The 20,003-nt window shown below is 60.8% G+C and overlaps 1 protein-coding gene across 1 annotated transcript; it reads left to right on the plus strand.

The window, feature by feature from the left end:
* The first annotated feature begins 6,371 nt into the window (after positions 1 to 6,371).
* TENT5B (terminal nucleotidyltransferase 5B) lies at positions 6,372 to 12,201 on the plus strand. The gene is made up of 2 exons (XM_066564665.1): positions 6,372 to 6,548; positions 10,260 to 12,201. The coding sequence occupies exons 1-2, from the start codon at positions 6,372 to 6,374 to the stop codon at positions 11,277 to 11,279; spliced, it is 1,197 nt and encodes a 398-aa protein (XP_066420762.1). The 3' UTR covers positions 11,280 to 12,201.
* The last annotated feature ends 7,802 nt before the right edge of the window (positions 12,202 to 20,003 follow it).

A 20,003-nucleotide genomic window follows, 5' to 3' on the forward strand; every position in this document is an offset into this window, starting at 1 on the left:
TTTTCCAGCTGTTCGAGCTCCTGGTGCTGCCTCATGGTCCCGGCTGTCCCAGAGGAACAAGGTGGCTTTGACTCTCCATCCCCATTGCTGGCATGGAGAGTTTGCCTCTCACCCTCCTGCCCGGCTCAGGGACAGCTGGAGCCCCCTCCCAGGGGGATGTTTTCAGCTGTGGCAAAGACAGAGGCTCAAGAGAGGCTCCCAAACCCCTCCCTGGAGCTGCACCTTGTGCGGGTGTGTAGGGAGGGTCTCCCGGGGGATGGATCACCTGGCACGGCCCGAGGATGCCAGCCCGGTGTCCCAGCACGGCTCTGCCCATCCCGACCGCGGTGTGTTGTCCCCAGGGAGAAAGGGCCAGCACCTGCCTCGTGCTGGCATTGCAGCACGGCTTTTGGGGGGGGGGTAAATGTTCCATGCCCAGGGGAGGGGTCTTGGGAACACCTGAGCTCTGTGATTTTCTTCCCGGGTTTCCCCAGGAGCCCTCCCAGAGGAGCCAGTTCCCACCAGCATCCCAGGGCTGCCGAGAGGGAGGAGGCTCCAGGCAGCACCCGGGTGAGGAGCAGCAGCGGCTCCAAACCCCAAAATGCCCCGGATCCCTCCAGCCTCAGCAGAGCCCCCGGGCCGGGGGTGTCCCGGGGCAGCGGAGCCCCTCGCTCTGGGGAATTGCGATGGGAATTTGTTCCAGGCCGCAAAGCCCCGAGCCGGAGCCGTGACTCAGCCCGCGGCCGCAGCTCACCTGCCCGAATACCTGAGCGCCAGGGGCCCCCTGCCTGCGGCGGGACTCGGCTGGCTCACCCCGCCGCAGGGCTGGCCCCAGGGGCACCATGAGGTGCCCAGGGATGTGTGACAGGCGGTGACAGCTTAGTGGGTGCCACCCTGGCATCCCGAGCAGGGTCCAGAGTGGTTTGTCCACTGCCCACACCAGACACTGCCCACCCTGGACACTGCCCATCCCAAACACTGCCCACCCTGGACACTGCCCACCCTGGACACTGCCCATCCCAAACACTGCCCACCCTGGACACTGCCCACCCTGGACACTGCCCATCCCAAACACTGCCCGCCCTGGACACTGCCCATCCCAAACACTGCCCATCCCAAACACTGCCCGCCCTGGACACTGCCCGCCCTGGACACTGCCCATCCCTGGACACTGCCCATCCCTGGACACTGCCCATCCCAAACACTGCCCATCCCTGGACACTGCCCATCCCTGGACACTGCCCATCCCAAACACTGCCCACACTGGACATTGCCCATCCCAAACACTGCCCATCCCAAACACTGCCCATCCCTGGACACTGCCCACACTGGACACTGCCCATCCCAAACACTGCCCACCCTGGACACTGCCCATCCCAAACACTGCCCACACTGGACACTGCCCACCCCGGACACTGCCCATCCCTGGACACTGCCCATCCCAAACACTGCCCGCCCTGGACACTGCCCATCCCTGGACACTGCCCATCCCAAACACTGCCCACACTGGACACTGCCCATCCCAAACACTGCCCACACTGGACACTGCCCATCCCAAATGCTGCCCACACTGGACACTGCCCATCCCAAACGCTGCCCACACTGGACACTGCCCACACTGGACGCTGCCCACCCCGGACACTGAGGAAGCAGCAGGAGCACAGCAGCCCCGGGCAGTGCCCAGGTAACTCACCTGCCCACGTGCTGGGGAGCATCACCTGCAGCCTGGTTTCAGTCATACCTTTAGAGCGAGAACTCCCCAAACCCAGGCATTTCCAGGATATTCTTGTTTCTGTCTCAAAGGGTGAGTAACTTTTTTTAATGAGGGAGGACTAATGATCCCTCCAGGGCTGTGCTGTCACCTCTGAGCCACTGCCAAAGCACTCGCAGTGCTGGGGCCGGGGGATGGAGGGGCCCCAGCGTGTCCCCCCAGCCCCACGGTCCTGGCAGTGATGTCTTTTCTCTGTGTGCTCCCCCCGTGCTCCATGTCCCCCTCTCCCTCCCAAAGCATGTTTGGGCCTTGGTGGTGGCACCAAGAACAGGGAGAAAAGGGACTCTGAGCAGGATGACCTTGTCCTTCCATGTGTGTTTATGCCCCTTCCACAGCCCCCCTCCATGAGGATTAAATATCTGCTGCCTCTGCCCCCCCCAGGAGAAGGGCTCTCCCGTGCCTCAGTTTCCCTCTGTGGTCCAGCACGAAGCCTGCAGGGGGTGGCAGGAGGGGAGGGACTGTCCCCATGGCCCCAGCAGGGACCCAGAGCCCTCGAGGTGCCCGAGTGAGCCAGCAGCTGCAGGCTCAGCAGCCTCCAGAGCAGAGCTCCCGGCTGTCCCCAGAGGAGAGGGCACAGCGAGGCTGTCCTGGAGCTGCCACCACCTGCAGGGCACTCAGGTGTCACCCGGGGCCCAAAACCCGCAGCGAAGGGAGCGGCTGTGCTCCCTGCCAGGCCCAATTATGGCACCGGGATGGGCCATCCCCTGCCAGGGCTGGAAAGGCACAAGTCATGCCAAGAAAAACAGCAGGTGGTGTCACTGGGAAGCCACCGAGCCTGGGGACACACAGGTCATGCTGCCAGGGGACAGGGATGTCCCCAGCCAGTGGCAGCCCCGGGCAGATTCACAGGAAGGCTCATCAGTGCTGGGGTCGCTGCTGTGTCCCTGTCCCCACGGCCCGGCGGGGCCGTGTCCCCCCCACTCCCCGGGCAGCATTTTGCAGCAGCCAGGGGAGGTGACAGGTGCCATTCCCGAGCTCTGTGTCACCTGCGGTAATGACACCCTGCGCTCCCTTTCATCCCAGGGCCTCCCGGGTGGCCCCTCTCCGGCAGCATCACTCATCATCCCTTCCAGGATGGGATGTGGCCGAGTCTGGGGGTCCAGCGTGGTGACACAGGGACGCCAGGCTGAGATCAGAGAGTGGCAGCAGAGTGACACCCCTCATGCCATGCAGTGAGTGCTCACAGCGCCCCTAATGCCGAACCCAGCCTTGCTGTGTCCTGCCTCTTTGGAGAGCTGCAGCCGCAGCAGCAGCAGCTGGTGGCGCTGCCCCAGGGAGGCCGGCGAGGAGCGGTGGCACCTCGGGGACGGGCTGTGTGGGAGTGAGCGGGGCTGGACAGCGAGCTCCAGCGCCTGGGAGGTGTCCAGGAACCGTGTTTGCCCAGGGAGGATTTGGACAAGGCCATGGAGAGGACTCCACCTCCTAAACCCACAGGGGCACGTGGACCCGGGCATGTGCATGGGGACAGCAGCGTGGGCGTGGGGACAGTGACGAGAGTGGGGACAGCAGCAGCTGTGCTGGGGACAGTGAGTGTTTGGCCAGGGATGGTGGCTTTTGTGCAGGGGGATGGCTGGACTCTGCCTGGGGACACTTTGTGCCCGCGTGGGGACACTTTGTGCCCGCGTGGGGACACTTTGTGCCCGCGTGGGGCAGCCGCGCAGAGCGGTGCCCGCCCGGTGGCAGCTGCCGGGGCACGGGGACAGGGCCAGCCCGGGACACGGTGGCGCGGGCGCGGTGGCGGTGCCGTGGGAGCGCTGCGGCTCCCGCGGGGCGGCTGCGTGACGCTGGTGGCTCCGGGAGCAGGGCTGGGTCCCTCTGCTTGCTCAGGGAGTTGGCACACGCCCTGCCTAATGCCGAGTGGGTCGGAGCCGTCCCACGCGCGTCACGGAGCGCCCGAGGTCCCTTCCCTGCAGGCTGGAGAGATTTTCACCCACTGCCCCAGTCCCGGCCGCTTCCCGCTCCTGTGCCCCAGTTCCCGCTGCCCGGGGCTGCCCGGGGTCCCCAGCGCCCCGAGGGGCTCCCATCAGGTCGGGGGGTCCTCTCTGTGCCCCGCGCTCCTTCCCGTGCCCGGATCCGGGCTGTCCCCGCTGCTCCCCGGGGCACGGAGCGGGGCCCGGGGTGCTGCAGACCCCAGACCCGCGGGGCCAGCGGGGTCCCGGCTGCCCGAGCCGCCCGTGTCCCACCCCCGTGTGGCCAAAGGGGCTCCGCCACCCCCGTGCCACCCCCGGGAGGCAGGATCCGCCCGCGTTTCACCCCCAGACGATGATTATTCCTTAATTGCCCGCAAAACAAACGAATAAAGGCCGGGCTGGCCCTTGCTGAGCGGGAAGGAAGCGGCCCCGGTGCCATTCCCGGCGCCGGGCTCGGTCCCGGGGGTCACCGCCCGGGGGTGGACGGTACCGAGCGGCTCCGCCGGCCCGGCTGGGCGCCTCAGCTCCCTGCAGCGGGCCAAGGCTTCCTCCGGAGCCAGCGGCACCAGAGTCCTGGGGTGTTCCCGGGGCCCGGGCAGCCCAGAGTCCTGCCCAGCTCATCCCAGAGGGATCTGAGGCTCCTGTCCCTGCCTGGATCCCCCAGGGCTGCCACAGCCGGGGTCCCCCGGGCCCGTGGGGTGCTCAGCCCCATCAGCCCTTCCTCCTGCTGCATCCCCCGGTGCATGGAGCCATCCCCAAAGCCGTTCGGCCCGTCTCAGCCTCTTGGGAAACCCTCCCTGATCCAGCCTTTTTGCCAGCAACGTCAAAAGGGTTTTGCAATGAGAGGCAGCTGCCTGATTTTTAATCGAGTTCCTTGGAAAATCAGTTTCCAGCAGGGCTGCCCTTGTCCTGTGCCCCAGCTGGGAGCCTCACGGGGAGCACCCGGGAGCAGCTTTTCATGCCGGTGGAGAAGCCTGCTGGAGTCACAGGGGTGCAAGCCAGGGAGGAAAAGACCACAGCAGGAGGAGCGTCCCAATGGGGACCCCCGGGAGCCCCTCTGGCTGTCAGTGCATCAGGGAATGGGGAGGATTCCAGAGGGAATCAGGGCTCCACTGCCCTTCCCTACCCCCCAGCCCCAGCTGAGGATGCTCCTGAGCACCCCAGTTCCCCCAGCTCCTCTTTCTGCAGCCAGCTCCAGCTCCCAGCAGCCAGCCCTGGGATGTGGCAGATATTCCGAGCCAGACTTTGCATCTTGGGAGAGCGCTGCAGCGCCTTCCCTGAGGTGGAAAGTCCCAGGATGGATGTTCGGGAGTTTTCAGGGGAGTTCTTGCAATCAAACCCCGCGAGGGTGTAAAACACAACCAGCACTGGCTCAGCTCCTAGCGGGGCTCTGGGCTCCCGAGGAGCATCCCAGCTGGAAGCAGGAGCCGGGCAATGGGAGTGGCCGTGCAGGTGTGGAGCTGGAGTCACTCTGTCCATCCCCGGGGCCGCGGGGCAGCAGCTCAGCAGGGAGGGAGGGCCCTGCTGGAAATGTCTGCAGGGTGAAACGCTGTGAGAAATGAGCGCTGCAGAGGGATGGGGATTGTTGGGATGAAAGGAAATGGCTGGTCAGAGGCTGGGGACACATCTGGCCCCAGGGGGAGGCGGTGGCTCAGCTGGGAGCTGGGCCACGCTCTGGGATTCAGGGGCTGGCTCTGAGCTCCTGGAGCTCCATCGCCCCAGGGTGGCACCCAGAGCTGGCACATGGGGGCCCTTTTGGCCAGGGACAAGGGCCAGGGGGAGCTGGGCATGCCAGGATGGGGACACTGAGCTGTGGAGTGACAGACCACGGGGTATCTGTGGGGTGTCAGACTGTGGGCATCACTCCAGGAGAATCAATGGGGCGCCAGCCTGCAGAGCATCGATGGGCATTAACGGAGCATCAGATCATGGGGCATCTGTGGGGCACTGGGGTACAAATGGGGCATCACCGGGGCACCAGCTCATGGGGCATCAGATCGTGGGGCATCACGGGCATCGGTGGGATATCAGTGGGCCATCAGTGGGGTATCAAAGGGTACCAGGGTGTACCAAAGGGCACCAATGGGGCACCAAAGGGAACCGACAGGACATCAGAGGGCACTGCTGTGGCACGAGGCGACTCACTGGGACACCAAGGCTGTGGCTGGGGTCCCACAAGACACCCCAGGGCCACCCTGTGCCACCCGTGTGCCCCGGTGCTGTCGCTGTCGCCCGTGTCCTCGGGCCCGCCCCGCCCCTCGCCCCGCCCCCTTCCCCTAATCGCCGCTTCGATTGGCCCCGGTCCAGCCGCGCTCCTCCCCCTGGGCCCGGGCTCGGGCCGGGATTGGCGGGGGTCCGGGCCAATGGGGCGCGGCGCGGGTCCATAAAAGGCGCGGCGAGGCGCGGGCGGGCGCAGCGCTCAGCGGAGCCGGTGGCGGGCGGGGGGCGGCCGGGGCCGGTTCTGTGCGAGTCCCTGCGGGCACCGACCGCGCACCCGCCGCGCCCCGCGCACCCGCCGCGCCCCGCGCACCGCACCCGCCCCTCGCCGGCGCCCCTGGGGGGGGGTTGTTTTTTGTTTTTTTGCTTTCCCCCCCCCCCCCCCCCCCCCCCCCCTCCACTTTTAAATTTTCCTCCCGCTTCCCCCCGCACCGGCACTTCCGGCGGGTTTCCGGGCGGTTTCCGGACGAGCGGCTCCGGCGGCGGCGGGGGCGATGCTGGAGGCGGCGGCGGGGCCCGCTCCGGGCGGCGCGGAGCAGCGCGGGAGCCGCTTCAGCGTCCTGACGTGGGAGCAGGTGCAGCGGCTGGACCAGATCCTGGGCGAGGCCGTGCCCATCCACGGCCGCGGCAACTTCCCCACGCTGTCGGTGCGGCCGCGCACCATCGTGCAGGTGAGGGGGCCGAGGGGCCGCGGGGCCGAGGGCTGAGGGGCGAGCTCCGGGCCCCGCTGGACTCTGCCCCGCTCCGGCGGGGGTCAGGTAGAAAATAAAAGTGCTGAGGCGGCGATAACCGGCCCGGCGGGCCCCGAGCCAGCCCGGCCGGGCACCTCGGCCTTCTCCCAGGGCCGGTGCGGGCCCGGGGAGCGCGGAGCCGCTGGAAGGGACCTTAAATTAACATCGGGGAATGGCCTCGGCTGAGGGACCGCAGGGAGCCCGGCACGCTCTGCCCGGGACAGCCCGAGATCCTGCTGTGTCCCATAGCAGTGTCCCAAAGCTGACTCCTGCCAGGCTTGGAATTCGGGAAAAGCGGCTCGGCCATGGGCACGGACACCTTCCACCAGAGCAGCCTGCTCTGAGTCCTGTCAGCCTGGCCTGGCTGCTCCGGGGGGAGGTAGAAGTTTTGGGGGGACTGGCCCGCATCATCCTGGGCTGCTGTGGGCTCAGTTCCCATCCCGGGGGTCCCGGTGGGGCTGGCCCCTGCCAGCAGCCACAGCAGGAATGCCTCACCCCATCCCTGCAGCTGCTGCAGCTTGTGCCATGGATCCTGCTTGGCTTCCTCCCCTCTCACCTTGTTCCTACTCTTTTTGAGTTAATTTATTGTCCTTAAAAGCAGTGAAATGTGTGTGGCCAGGGCAAAAGTGGCTTTTTTTGGAGCTGCTTCCACGAAATGGCTTCGTGCTGGTGGACATGTTGGGCTCGTGCTGGAAGAGGCAGAGTTATTAATTCAAAGGCCGGATCAAATGTCCGTGTCCTTTGATTTCTGGGCACCCCTGGCTGAATTCTCCAGAGCCTGCCCGATACTTTGGCTTGTTCACGAGCTCCTCTTAGTTTAACCATCAAGTATTAACTGTGTTTAATATTAAACTAACAATGTAGCTCGAATGAGCTGATGCATATTCATATTTGGGAGGCGACTTCATTCCTCAGTAATGACTCATCAAATGTAAAATCGGGCATGTTGGCTTCTAATTAAAAAGCCTATTCACGGCGCTAAGACCCAACTGGCTTTCACAATAACCGGGATTTTGGAGCCTCAGCTGCTTGAGAAAGAGTCAGAGTTAAGCCTGGGAGACGGAAGGGTGACATTTGAAAGGCAGGTCTGGGATTCCTCGAGTTGCTGTCGGGGGCAGCAGGGCTGGGTTTGGCTGCCTCGGGCAGAATGGCAGATGGTGAGAGCTGCAGGCAGGAGGCTGCCCTGGCTGGGGCAGCACCGACACTGCAGCAGCTCATGGGGCTGCCCAAAGGGTGCTGCCAGCAGCAGCCTCCAGCACGGGATAGCTGAGGGCTGTAATTGTGCCCGGCCGTGCTGGCAGAGCCTGTGTTTAGGGCTGACTAAGCTGGAACAAGTAACCCAAAAGGCAGTTATTTATCCTGTTGTTGTTGTCGAGGGAGCTGCGAGGCGCAGGTCAGGACGCAGCAGGATTTGCTCCTGCCTGGCTGTCACAGTCAATTATCCCAACCACACGGAAGGTGAGCTGCTGTTTTGGGAAGCAGGTCAGCAGCTGCCTAACCCTGGAAATATCCAGCCCTCTGGGGGAAAATGCAGCCCTGAACCCACTGCCTGCAGCCAGGGGGGATGAGCTCCAGGTGAGGGCTGCTGGGTGGAAGCTCCCAGGAAATGGCAAAGTGCTCTGCTCCCTGCTGCTCTTTGGGTTGGACATTTCTGGGATGGTTTGGGACAACACTGACTGGAGCAATTGGGTCTTTTCCCTGTTTTCTGAGTATATCTCACACAGACAGCCTGGGGAACTTGAGTAAGCTTGGAGCCTGTGGGTCTGGAACGCTGCAGCTCCTGAGCCGTGACCAGAAAGGGGTTAAGCAAATGTTCTCTGGGGTCAGGAAATTAATCTGGAACAAGATCTTCTCCAAGCACTGGGCCCAGCTCTGCATCTAAGACTTTGTGACCTATATCTTGTGTCTCTGAGCCTGGGAGCACTGGGAGCAGCCTCTGAGTGCACGAGCAGTGCTGGAGCTGTGCCCTGCGTGAGTGGCTCCAGCTGGCAGCAGGGCCAGGCCAGCAGCTCCCCTGGGTGACGTTTGCTCGCTTTGGGGCAACAGCCTGCGTGTCTTCTAGGAGCAGATCCATCCTTTCAGACTGTCGGCCCTGGAAAACAGCTTCATTCTCTGGCTGGGCAGGTGTGGCCTGGGTGAGCAGCCCCTGGTTCACTGTGCCTGGCGTGTGACTGTCACCACGGGCTTGGCGAGGAGCCCAGCTGCTGAGCAGGGGTGGCTCATGGAGAGAGGGGAAGCACCACAGGAAGCTGCCTCCTGAGCCTTGACAGCCTCCCAGGTGTGCAGACAGCAGTGGGGTTGCTCTGGGGTGTTTTTGGGAAGGCAGCAGAACTCGCTGGTGGCCCTTGGCGCGGTCACCGAGGGTCTGGGAGGTGATGAGGGTTCCATGCTGCAGTCCCTGACCTTTTCTGTGTTCTTCCTCCCAAAAAACCCATGGAGAGGCAGCTTTACTGCTGCTGGGACCAGATCTGTAACGCCTCTGCTCTCCCCCAGAACTGCTCAGGCCCCGGGCAGCCAAGAGGGTTTGGCCCTTGTGATGCAGCTTGGAATTTAAGTTCATGTTTTGGGCAGCCAAAATGCAGAGTTTGTGGGGCCTCTCAAACTAGGGCAGGCTCACAGGGCTGAAGGGCCCAGTCAGACTGGCTCTTGATGATCCAATTTGTCCATTTGTGTCCCAAGCTTCGGCTCTTTCAAGCCATGGCCTTGCTCTAGGCTGGCTGGTTGGGACTCCCAGGAAAATGGGAAATGGCTGGAGGGGAACACGAAAGCAGGATGACAGGATGAGATGTGGTGAGAGCTTCTGCTGGAAGGTGCAAACCTAATCTTCCTGGGATCTTTGAGCTGAGTTAAACTCAAATTATAAGCTGGTGTCCAGATAGTTTATTTTATGGTCTTGGGGGTTATTTTAGCCTCCTGCTTGTTAAGTAATCAGGCAGGTGATTCAGCTTCCCAGTAAATGAACAAAGCTTTGGAGGGGCTGCTGGGTGTGCCAGGACTGAGCAGGCAGCATTAAAATCACCGGAGTAACACCCGTAAGATGAAAGCTGCCTCTTGTGCTTGATAGCACGCCAAGCTCAGCATGAAGCTCTGACACACTGGAAATTGTTAGGATACACTTACTAGTTGGGACATGAACTTGCATACGCCTGGCTGGGGCTTTTGAGCTGCTCTGGCATCTTGATTTGCCTTTAATGAATCTTGACAGTCCGAAGGGATGGCTAAAAGGAGTGAGCCACCCTGATTAAATCCACAGGGACTGCTGCAGACTGTGCTGCCACCTCCTCTTTGGGGTCGGCTGCTCTTGGCTTGGTCACTGGAGCTGGGAGGGGATGTAGAGGGCAGAGACCACCCCAAAAATGGGGTCAGGAAGGGCCTCCAGGCCAGAGTGGGGAAGGCAGGGAGAGCAGACCCTGCACTGGAAGCAGAACAGCTGATCCTGTGCAGTGAGATCTCTAATGCCAGGGAATAAGTGAAGGAGAGCCACCCCAGCTGCTGGCAGGACTCGGGATGCTTTCCAAAGTGACCTATTTCCGATGGATTAGCTTTTTATTTCACTGTCTTGCACTGGAGTGACCTGTACGAACGCAGGGAGTGCTCCTGCTGCCCCAGGCTGCTCCCTCCTGCCTCTCACTGACTGTGTCTCTGTCTCAGGTTGTCCGTAGCCGCCTGGAGAAGAAGGGAATCCCAGTGCACAACGTCAGGCTGAACGGCTCAGCTGCCAGTCACGTCCTGCACCAGGACAGTGGCTTGGGCTACAAGGACCTGGACCTCATCTTCGGGGTGGATCTGAAGACCGAGGACGTTTTCCAGCTGGTTAAAGATGTGGTCATGGACTGCCTGCTGGACTTCCTCCCCGAAGGAGTCAACAAGGACAAGATCACGCCCATGACCCTGAAGGAGGCCTATGTGCAGAAGCTGGTGAAGGTGTGCAACGAGACCGACCGCTGGAGCCTCATCTCGCTCTCCAACAACAGCGGCAAGAACGTGGAGCTCAAGTTCGTGGACTCGCTGCGCCGCCAGTTCGAGTTCAGCGTGGACTCCTTCCAGATCATCCTGGACTCGCTCCTGCTCTTCGGGGAGTGCTCGGAGAACCCCATGGCCGAGAACTTCCACCCCACGGTGACCGGGGAGAGCATGTACGGGGACTTCGAGGAGGCCATGGAGCACCTGCGGCACCGCGTCATCGCCACCCGCAACCCCGAGGAGATCCGCGGCGGGGGGCTCCTCAAGTACTGCAACCTCCTGGTCAGGGGCTTCAAGCCCAAGTCCGAGGTGGATATGAAGGCCCTGCAGAGGTACATGTGCTCCAGGTTCTTCATAGACTTCTCTGACATCGGCGAGCAGCTGAGGAAGCTGGAGTGTTACCTGCAGAGCCACTTTGTGGGCATGGAGAGCAACAGATATGACTATTTGATGACCCTGCACAGGGTGGTCAACGAGAGCACAGTCTGCCTCATGGGACATGAGAGGAGGCAGACCCTGAACCTCATTGCCATGCTGGCCGTGAGGGTCCTGGCTGAGCAGAACATCATCCCCACGGTCACAAACGTTACCTGCTTCTACCAGCCAGCCCCTTATGTCAGTGAAATAAACTTCAACTACTACGTGACCCACGTGCAGCCCTTCCTGCCTTGCAATCAGTCTTACCCCACGTGGCTTCCCTGTAACTGAGCCAGGACAAACCCCGGGGTCTGTCCTCCAAGGTATTTCCTTGCCTTGGGGGGTTGGGAGGGTGGGGAGGGGGGAACAAAATGAAACCTACCAACCTTCCCAGAACTGCAACAAAAGGAAACTTCCTGGACTCTTGCTTGAGTGTCTCGTTCCTGGGATTGTTGGGACGAGCCTTGTCTGCTGTACACTGTGATGGGAAGTGCAGTGTTATGGGAATGACTCCTTATGGAATTGTGGAGGCAATGGGGTGGGTGGGGTGTGTGAGGGGAGACTGTAGAATTATGCTAAGGTAGAGCTGCACTGCCCTGAAATGGATCTGAATTGTGGTTGTTTTTTTTTTTTAGTGCAGGAGGTGTTCTGGGTGTGCAAACTTGTGGTTTCTGCCGAGAGAAGCCAGGGTGGCTAATTCCTTTGAAGGACCAAAGAATCCTGTTTAAGTGCCTGTAACAATATAAACACAACTGTACTGTAAACTTTATTATTTTCTGCGGGGGCTGATGGCCCAGAGCTCGAGTGGGGAATGTCTGAGGAGGAAAATGTTTCTGTCGTGGGTGGGAGGGTCACAAGATCATTTCTTATCCTGGCTGAGGCCAGAGCAGGTTCTTTGTGGCTGAGGGGTTTGGGCATGACTTGCTGCCTGTGAAGGACCAGCTTGGAGCCAGGGGCTGCCAAAGTGGGGCTGCCTAACCTGGGGGGTTGGAATTGCCTGAAACTGGGAGCGCTGGGGAGGAGGGGAGTGCATGGTGGAAAATGCTGTGCAGGGCTTGCTGGAAAAAAGGCAGCAGGGACCTACACTTGGATTTCTTCAAGCTCCCAAGTCTGCAGTGCCAAAATATAGTGAGGCAGATGATTTGTCCAGGAGCCTGGCCCAGGCTGCCAAACCTAATCCTGTTTTTTCTAGGGGAATTTGAAATGCTGCTCTTCCGATTTTTTTTTCTTTTTTTTTTTTTTTTTTTTTTTTTTTTTTGACATGCAGTGTGATTTTAATGCACAAAGCCACGGGCCAGCTGGGCCATGGGGAAGGTGAGGCTGGTCCTTTGAAGCACAAACCATCCAGGTCGCTGGTCAGTCATTTCCAGCTGTCGCTGTGTCCTCCAGGGAGGTGGACAGACCTCTTCATGCTGGAGATCATCCCTTGGGCAGGTCCTATCTCCAAAGCAGCCCATTCCCAGCTCTGTGATTCACTGATAGCATTTGAAATTCATTCTCTAGCTAGAAATGGAGCCTGGGGCCAGAAGGGGGGGTGAAGTTACTTGGCCTTAGGGAAGCAATGTCTTCTAAGCAGACCCTCTGGTGTTTGGAGGGTTTGGCTCTCTCAGCCCGGCGTGGCTTTGAAGCTGTTGAGTGTCCAGAGCACAGAAGTTTTTCACGGAGGTGCCTGGGCTGCCGAGCCCCCGAGGTCTCGGGTTTCAGTGGGCAGGCAGCAGGCATTTCCTAGGGATGCTGCTCGGGAACACCAGCGCGGCTTCCTGGTGCTGCCTCCGGGGCTGACCTACTCCAGTACCTTTACTAACTCGTGTTTTTTGGGTTTTTTTTTTTGTTTTGTTTTGTTTTTGTGACAAAACTGTAATACCCGGACAGATTGAAATAAAGACTAGATCCTTGGAATGTGTATAGCCAGATTGGTACCTTTTTTGGGGTGGGGGCAGTGTGAATGGGGAGCCAGGGGTGGGGGTGGCTCTTGGCATCAGCTGGAGCTGGCCCAGCTCTGCTCCCTGCACCCGCAGCTGGGGAGTGGCACTGGCCCCGTGCTTGCTGCAGGTTTTGGCTGCCTCCTGAGCTCAGCTCAGCCCTCATGGCAGTCCCCAGCTCCCCAGAGCCTCATCCCTGTGCTGGGAGCTTGGGATTTCCCAGGCAGGGTCAAACTGGTTTAGGGCTGCTCTTGGGAGCCTGACTGTGCCACTGCTGTGGCTTTGAGGAAGATGAGATTTTTTTCCCTTGCATTTGAAATGGAACATAGATGCCATGTAGCGTGTTTTTTACAGGCTGCTCCTACCCACAGACACACTAAACTGAAATTGCCTCCTTCCCTTTGAGGTGTCTGAGCAGATCCCCTACAGCCACAGCTCGACAGGGTCACCTACCATTGAGATTGCACTTTGGATTAATGGAGTGTGTGTGGTGGGGCTCTTGTGAGTGGCTTGAACCTGAATTTTTCTAGACCTTGCAGTGATACTGTGCTGCCTCCTGTGAGGGGGCAATTGGAAGATTCCAGTAGCTTGAATGGCACTTGATTTCTTTTTTTTTTCCCGTTGTTTTGTTTTAAATGTCCTTTTTTTCCTACACCTGTATCACTTGTCATGCGATGGGCTTGACATAGACTCACTAGATTCTTTAGAATCTGTTACGAATAAATACAGTGTATTCAATTTTGTTGGATTATTTTTATTATTTGCTTGTCCATCTGGGTGGTGTGATGAGGAGATGACCCAACCCTGTTCCCACCAAAAGCCAGGCTCAGGACCAGCTGGGCAGCTGCAAAGGGGCAGGCTGGGCACCTGGTCTGGATCTGCCTGAGTCCAGAGCAGCTCTGAGCCCTGGGGAGGCCCTGGGCTCTCCTGCAGCTGGGGGAGGTTTCTGGTTTAGACACTGTTCTTTGGAGCTGTGCATTTTGCCTTTCCCTGTTGCTGGAGAGGGAGGGTGGCACCAGGACCCTCCCTGCTGGCTTTCCATGGCTCCATCCCTGCTGCTGACAGCAGCAAGAGGTGCCTGAAGCCCTTGGGCTTGGTTCTGACCCACCTGCAGGCTCCTTCCTCCTGGAGGAGAAGAGACTGAGGCTGGGGAGGGCTGTGGTGTCCCAGGAAAAGCCGTGTGCTGCGGGTGGCAGGGCTGGCAGCTGGGTGCAGCTCCCCAGCCCTGGCTGCCCTCCAGCCCAAGATGAGGTTTCACTTCCCCCTGTCGAGCTCCAGGCAGTTCTGGTTCCACTGCAACAATGGAGCTGAGGATGTGCCAGTCCCTCTTTGGGACAGACTTGCTGGCTCTGCATCTCCAAATCTTCACAGTCCTGGGCCAAAGCTTCCCTCTGACAGCAGGGCTGGGGTGTTCTTTCTGGGCTGGCACTGCCACAGTCCCTGTCCCTGCTTGGGCAGGCTCTGCCTTTTGCAGGGCTCATTTCTCTCCAACCTGCTGGGTTTAGAGATGTTTCCCTCTCTCTGGCCCAAACCCAGCATGATCTCCTGCCTTTTCCAAGTGTGTATCACCGATGGAAGCAGCTCTGAAGTATCTTAGTCCCTCAGCTGTCTCCTGTGTGAGTGGCTGCTCCTGCTGTGGGTGTGTGGTGAATAAGCTGCCTCTGGATTTGTGACCCTGAGCAGAGCAGCAAAAGCCCTGACAGAGTTGGCTGGGCATTGTTGGGTGGATCAGAGCATACAAAGGGATGTTGGTGGAAAGTACTCGTTGTGATCAGAAAGGAGCTATCAATGTTTACAGCCCAGATTCCCATCCCTCTTTTGTTAATTGTCAAATAAAAAAAAAACCCTATATATTTTCTCACAGCCTGTATTCTGTCATTATTTTCCTCTTTGAGCAGAGGGGGTGATGGATCAGTCAGGATGTGCCTGAGGCTGTGCTGGGTGCAATCCAGGCTCAGGTGCTGCTGCAGGGCTCCCCTCAGCCTGGCTCTGAGGCCGGGGCTGGCCGTTCCTTCAGGGCCATAATTACAGTCCCTACGTGCAGCCCATGGCCTGGGCAGTGCCCAGCTCGGTGGCTGGTGCTGGGAGCAGGGCTGCTGGCACGGAGGCACGGTGCTGCATGTGCCCACAGCCCCTCTGCACAGGCTGCAGGAGCATCCAAACCCAGCCAGCCTTGCAGAGCAGCAGCGCTCCTGGGGCTGCCTGCGGCTTTTGCAGCTGCAGCTTTTTCTCCTGGAAGGACACCTGGCCGTGCTCCAAGCTCACTGAAACGGCAGGAATTTGTCCTGACTCCAGCATGCAAGAAGCATCTTGCTGCAGCCCTGCTGCCTCCAGCCTGGCCCTGTGCCCAGGGTGGCACCAGCTCCGTGCGGGCGGCTGCTAGACCCAGCACAGCATTTCCATTTCATTTTATCTCTATTGAGCTTTTTCCTTGCAGCGTGCCAGTGCTTCTCCCTGGCTGCCCTCCTCCTCCTCCTCGTCCCGGCTGTGAAGGCTGCTCCTGGGGCTGCAGCAGAGGAGAGAACAGCCTGTCTGTGTGCCTCCCCTGCCATTTATAGCCGCGCTCGGGCTCGGCACCCGCTGCCAAGCACGGGACAAACGCTCCATTGATGTGTCCCTTCCCCGAGGGCTCCCGGCCCGGGCTGGGCTGCCCGGGGCTGGCACAGCCCCCTGCCTGTCCCAGGGCTGGCACAGGGCAGGCTGAGGGTGAGGATTCTGCTCTGTCCCTCACTCTGATCCCGTCTCCTGGCCCTGCTGTGGGACCAGGCTCAGCCTTTTCTGCTCCACAGAGGGTTTGAGCTCCTGCTGGAACTGTGGAATACCCTGGCTTGGAATGGAGCCACCCAGAGCATCAAGGACAACCCCAAGTGTGCTTCTGAGGGTTTCCAAACCCTTCCTGACCTCTGGCAGACTCGGTGCTGTGACCACTTCCCTGGGGAGCCTGTTCCAGTGCCCAGCACCCCTGGGTGTAGAACCTCTTGTGTGCACAGGCAGAGGAACCTTTATAAAGCTTTTTTCCCCTCTGTACATGAAGTATTTGTTCTGTTCAGCTCCAAACACAGGTTGCCACAGACTTCTTGGCTAGCAGCTCCATGACTTCCCTGACAGCCACCTTCTCCCACCTCTGGCCTCTTGGATCCAGCCTGGAGCGAGCAGCTCAGGCATTCCCGTCCCTCCTGAGCCACCGCAAGAACAGATCAGCTCCTGCAGAGCCTCCTGCCCGCTCCACGGCATTCCAGCCTGCCCCAAACTCCCGGATGCCCGCTCATCCCTGCTCCTTTTCTCCGGGAATGACCCACACGTGCCCGAGCTGCTGCTGGGCTGGGAGTTGCTGCTGGGTCGCTGCTCCCTCACCGGGGCGGATCCCCGGGCCCGGACACACATTCCAGCCTGTGGAAACACGATGGCTCTGACGAATTTGATTGAAATCCTCCGCTGGCATCCCGAGGTGCTCAGGGGGATGACTGACAGCCAGGGCAGAGGCGTTTCCTGAGGAAAGGAGGAAAAGAAATCAATTGCCTTGTCACCGCAGCCTGGAGGTGTTGCACAAGGGAGAGGCCAAGGACGGGGTGTCCTTGCTCCCCTGCACCCCAAACCCTGCCCGTCCCACCAGGGGGGTGATGCCAGGGGGATGCCAGGGGGATCAGGGGGATGCCAGGGGGAAACAGCGACATTCCCAGATGGATGAGGGCTGGGGAAACAGCGACGTTCCCAGATGGATGTGGGCTGGAGGGCGGGACGGCGGCTCCGGAGCGGGCAGAGGCTGGAGCGGCGCCCGGGGAGCGCAGGGCGGTGTGAGATGCGTTATCTCTCCCTGTGCAGGTGAGAACTCGCATTTTCTGCCAGCACAGAGCTCACGTTTTCACTGCCAGCAGCTCGCTCCTTTCCCATTGCCGGGCCGTTCCCACCCTCCCTTTGCACAGGATGGGGACAGGGGACAGAACACAGCCCCGGCTGCCTGGGGTGGTTGATCCTTGCCCTCTCCACCACCACGGCGTGTTTACCCTCCTTATCTCGCTGCTATCGAAGCCCGGGCTCGGCTGGAGCAGTGTCACCCTGCCTTCAAAGGGGAAGGCAGCGCTCCGGGGCTGTTTGTGTGCCCTATATTTGTGCCTTGTAATCCAAGGAGGGGCTGGAGGTACGGACACCCCTGCAGCCCTCCTCCCTCCCCCCCGTGCCGGCGTGGCTGGAACAGCTGATTACTTTAAGCATCCCTCTAGTAATATGCAATTAGAGGAGGCTTGGGCTGAAATCCCGGCTAAATCCGCGTGTCCGTGCCGTGACTCACCCAGGGGTGCTCCCCTGGCGGATCCCGGGTGCATTCCTTAGGGACTGGACACGATGGTTAACGTGCCACTCGCAGTCACCCTTCCCGATGTCACCGGTGGAACGAGTCCAGCCGGTTCCTGCCCTGCTCCTCCTTGCTCGCCGCAGCCCCGGCCGGCTCCACGGCCGGGCCGAGCCCCCGGGCTGGGATCCCCCTTCCAGAGGGGTTTGCAGCCAGTCCGGCAGGAACCAGTCCCTCCAAAGGTGCTGCTCTGCCCGGGGCTGCTCCAGCTGAGATCAGAGACTAAAAACCCCCAACTGCGGACGGTGGGAAGGCAGCGCAGAGCCAGCCCTTGCCTGGGGTGGCAGGGAGGGCTGGGGAGCGCCTGTCACCTTCTCCCAGTGGGAGATGCTGCCAGCAGCAGCAGCTCCGGGGTTTGGGAGCGTGCCCTTCAGGGAACAGGGCAGCCTTTGGAGCCAGCCTGCTCCTTTGGGCAGGGTGCTGCTGCTCCGTGACGTGAGGAGGGCACAACGTGAGTAAGAGCATCCTCAGCAGGGCCCACGTCAGAGCTGAGCTCAGCCGGGAGGGGCCGGGCCCTCCGCCCCCAGAACGCCCAGGGAGCTGGAGATGGTGGCGCTGCTAATGGCACTAATTGCCAGTGGTTACTGAGCTGATGATTTGCTTTATCCAGGCGGGCTGGGTTACCCCATCGGGCCCGAGGCCATCCCGGGTGTGCAGAGAGCCAGGAGGGACCAGGGGGTGGCACAGGCAGGGCTGGGGGTGCAGGGACAGCAGCCCTGGGCAGGAGGCCTTGGGGCTCTTGGTGGGTGAAAGCTCAGCAGGGCCTCACCACCCTCACAGAGAGGAATTTATTCTAAAATCCCATCTAAACCTACTCAGTTTAAAGCCATTCCCCTTTCTGCCACTTGTCTTCTTTTGCTGCAAAAGCTCTCAGCAGCTCTTCTTGAGTGGAAATACAGCTTCATCTTGGCTGAAATTCTGGTGGAAAGTGGGGATCTGGGTTAAAGTCCTGGGCTGAAAGCAGAGCAGGTGATGGGAGCTCAGAGGGCTGAGATTCTGGGAGCTCACAGTGCAGCTGAGCTTTAAATTTAGGATGTTTCCAGGCTGGTGAGCAGATCTGTGGCTCAGCCCTCAGACTTTGACTCCCAGTCACAGGAAGGATTTAACAGCTCTCAGGAAGAGGGGAGTGGGGAAAACACATCCCTGTGATCCCCTTTGGAGGATGAGCTGAGCTCTTTGGGGCTCCCCATGGCACGGAGTGTCCCAGCAGCAGAAAAACGCCAGGACCTGATCCAAAACCCTCCCTGGGAGTTTTTCCATCTGCTGCACCGGGCTGTAGATCAAACCTCGGCTGACCTGCGAGGCTGACACGGGGAGAATGGGCTTTGGGGTTTGTTTAATGTCCCTGGGGCTGGGAAAGGACGTTCCCGGCCTGGGTCCTGTCCTCCCTTTGTTCCAGCTCGGGCAGTGTAGCACGGAGCCCCAGCAGGGGCTGTGCTGCCCCGGCCTCTCTGCCTCCTCCTCTGGCAGCCGCTGGGTTTTGGTGCTCGCAGGGATCTCCAGGGAGTTTCAGGAGTGGGCAGGTGGTGGGTGGGCTTTCCTCAGGAGGGGCTGAGGGTGCAGTGCCAGCATCTCCCCGGGGCACAGGGAGCAGAGGGACAGGGAGGATGGAGGGGGATCCCACAAGGCTGTGACCCAGCTCCGAGTGCCCCACACCGGGCAGGGATGCCAGGGAGGAGCTGGGAGCGCCGGGATGAGGCTGCCCCGGCCGGAGGGGGAATGGCTGCGGGAGGACGGCGCTGCTGTGTGGGATTTGGCCACAGCTTCTCCTCCAGGCAGCTGCTTCCCCCCTCGCACGGGGTTATCAGAGCTCTCGGCCGGCAGCGATAGCACAAGGACACGGCCGGCTCCTGGGGACACGGGGACCTCAGGGACAGCCTGCTGGCTTTGCCTATCACAAGGAAAGAGCCGAAAACAGGCAGGGAAAACAATCCCAGGCTCCGTGTGGGAGCCCCCCTGGCATCAGCAAAACTTTCCGTGGAAATCGGTGGCACCCGGGGACAAAGCCTCACCTCGGGGACGCATGGAGGGGACACACCTTGTCCCCGCATCCTCTGCTGCTCTCTGGTCACCCAGGGGACCAAAGTTTATCGATGGCTGGGATTATGGAGCTCCCCGCGGGAATCACGGGTTTTCCTGGGATGGAAAAGGGGCGGTGTCCCGGAGCCGGGTGCGGTGCCCGCCGGGGGAGCCGCGGTCCCAGAACCGTGCCCGGTCCCCGGTGTCCCTCCCTCCCTCCCTCCGGTGCGGGTTTTTCTTGGCAGCCCCGGGCAGGAATGTTTCCCGCTGCCGAGCGAAAGTGGAGGCAGGGATTGCTGGAATAGCGACAGGCTGAGTAACAGCGCTAACTTTATTCTGCAAACAAAGGGCAGTGTCCCGGCCGTGCGGGGGCCGGCCCGGGGTCCCTGCCCCGAATTCCTGTCCCGGAGACCCCCCGGGCCCGGCCCCCGTCTGCTGCTCCCGCCGGCCCAAAGCGCATTTCCAGAAGCGGGGAGAGGCCGTAGAACAGCACAGAAAGGCGGGGATTCCCCTCCGAGCCTTCCAAGCAGGGCTTCTCCCTCTGCAGGTGCATCCCCAGCCTGTCTCCCAGGATTTTGGGGGCTGCCAGCCTGGCGTGGACACCAGAGAGCCCTGAGCCCCCGTGCTGCCCCCAGGGCCGGGGATGGGGGCTGCCCTCCCGGGGCATTTCTCCCTGGGGAAGGGATCCCCGCCGGAGCCCAGGGCTGGGGCAGCAGCCCCTGCTCC

Source organism: Molothrus aeneus, chromosome 23, assembly GCF_037042795.1.
Source record: "Molothrus aeneus isolate 106 chromosome 23, BPBGC_Maene_1.0, whole genome shotgun sequence".
Classification (NCBI taxonomy): Eukaryota; Metazoa; Chordata; class Aves; order Passeriformes; family Icteridae; genus Molothrus; species Molothrus aeneus.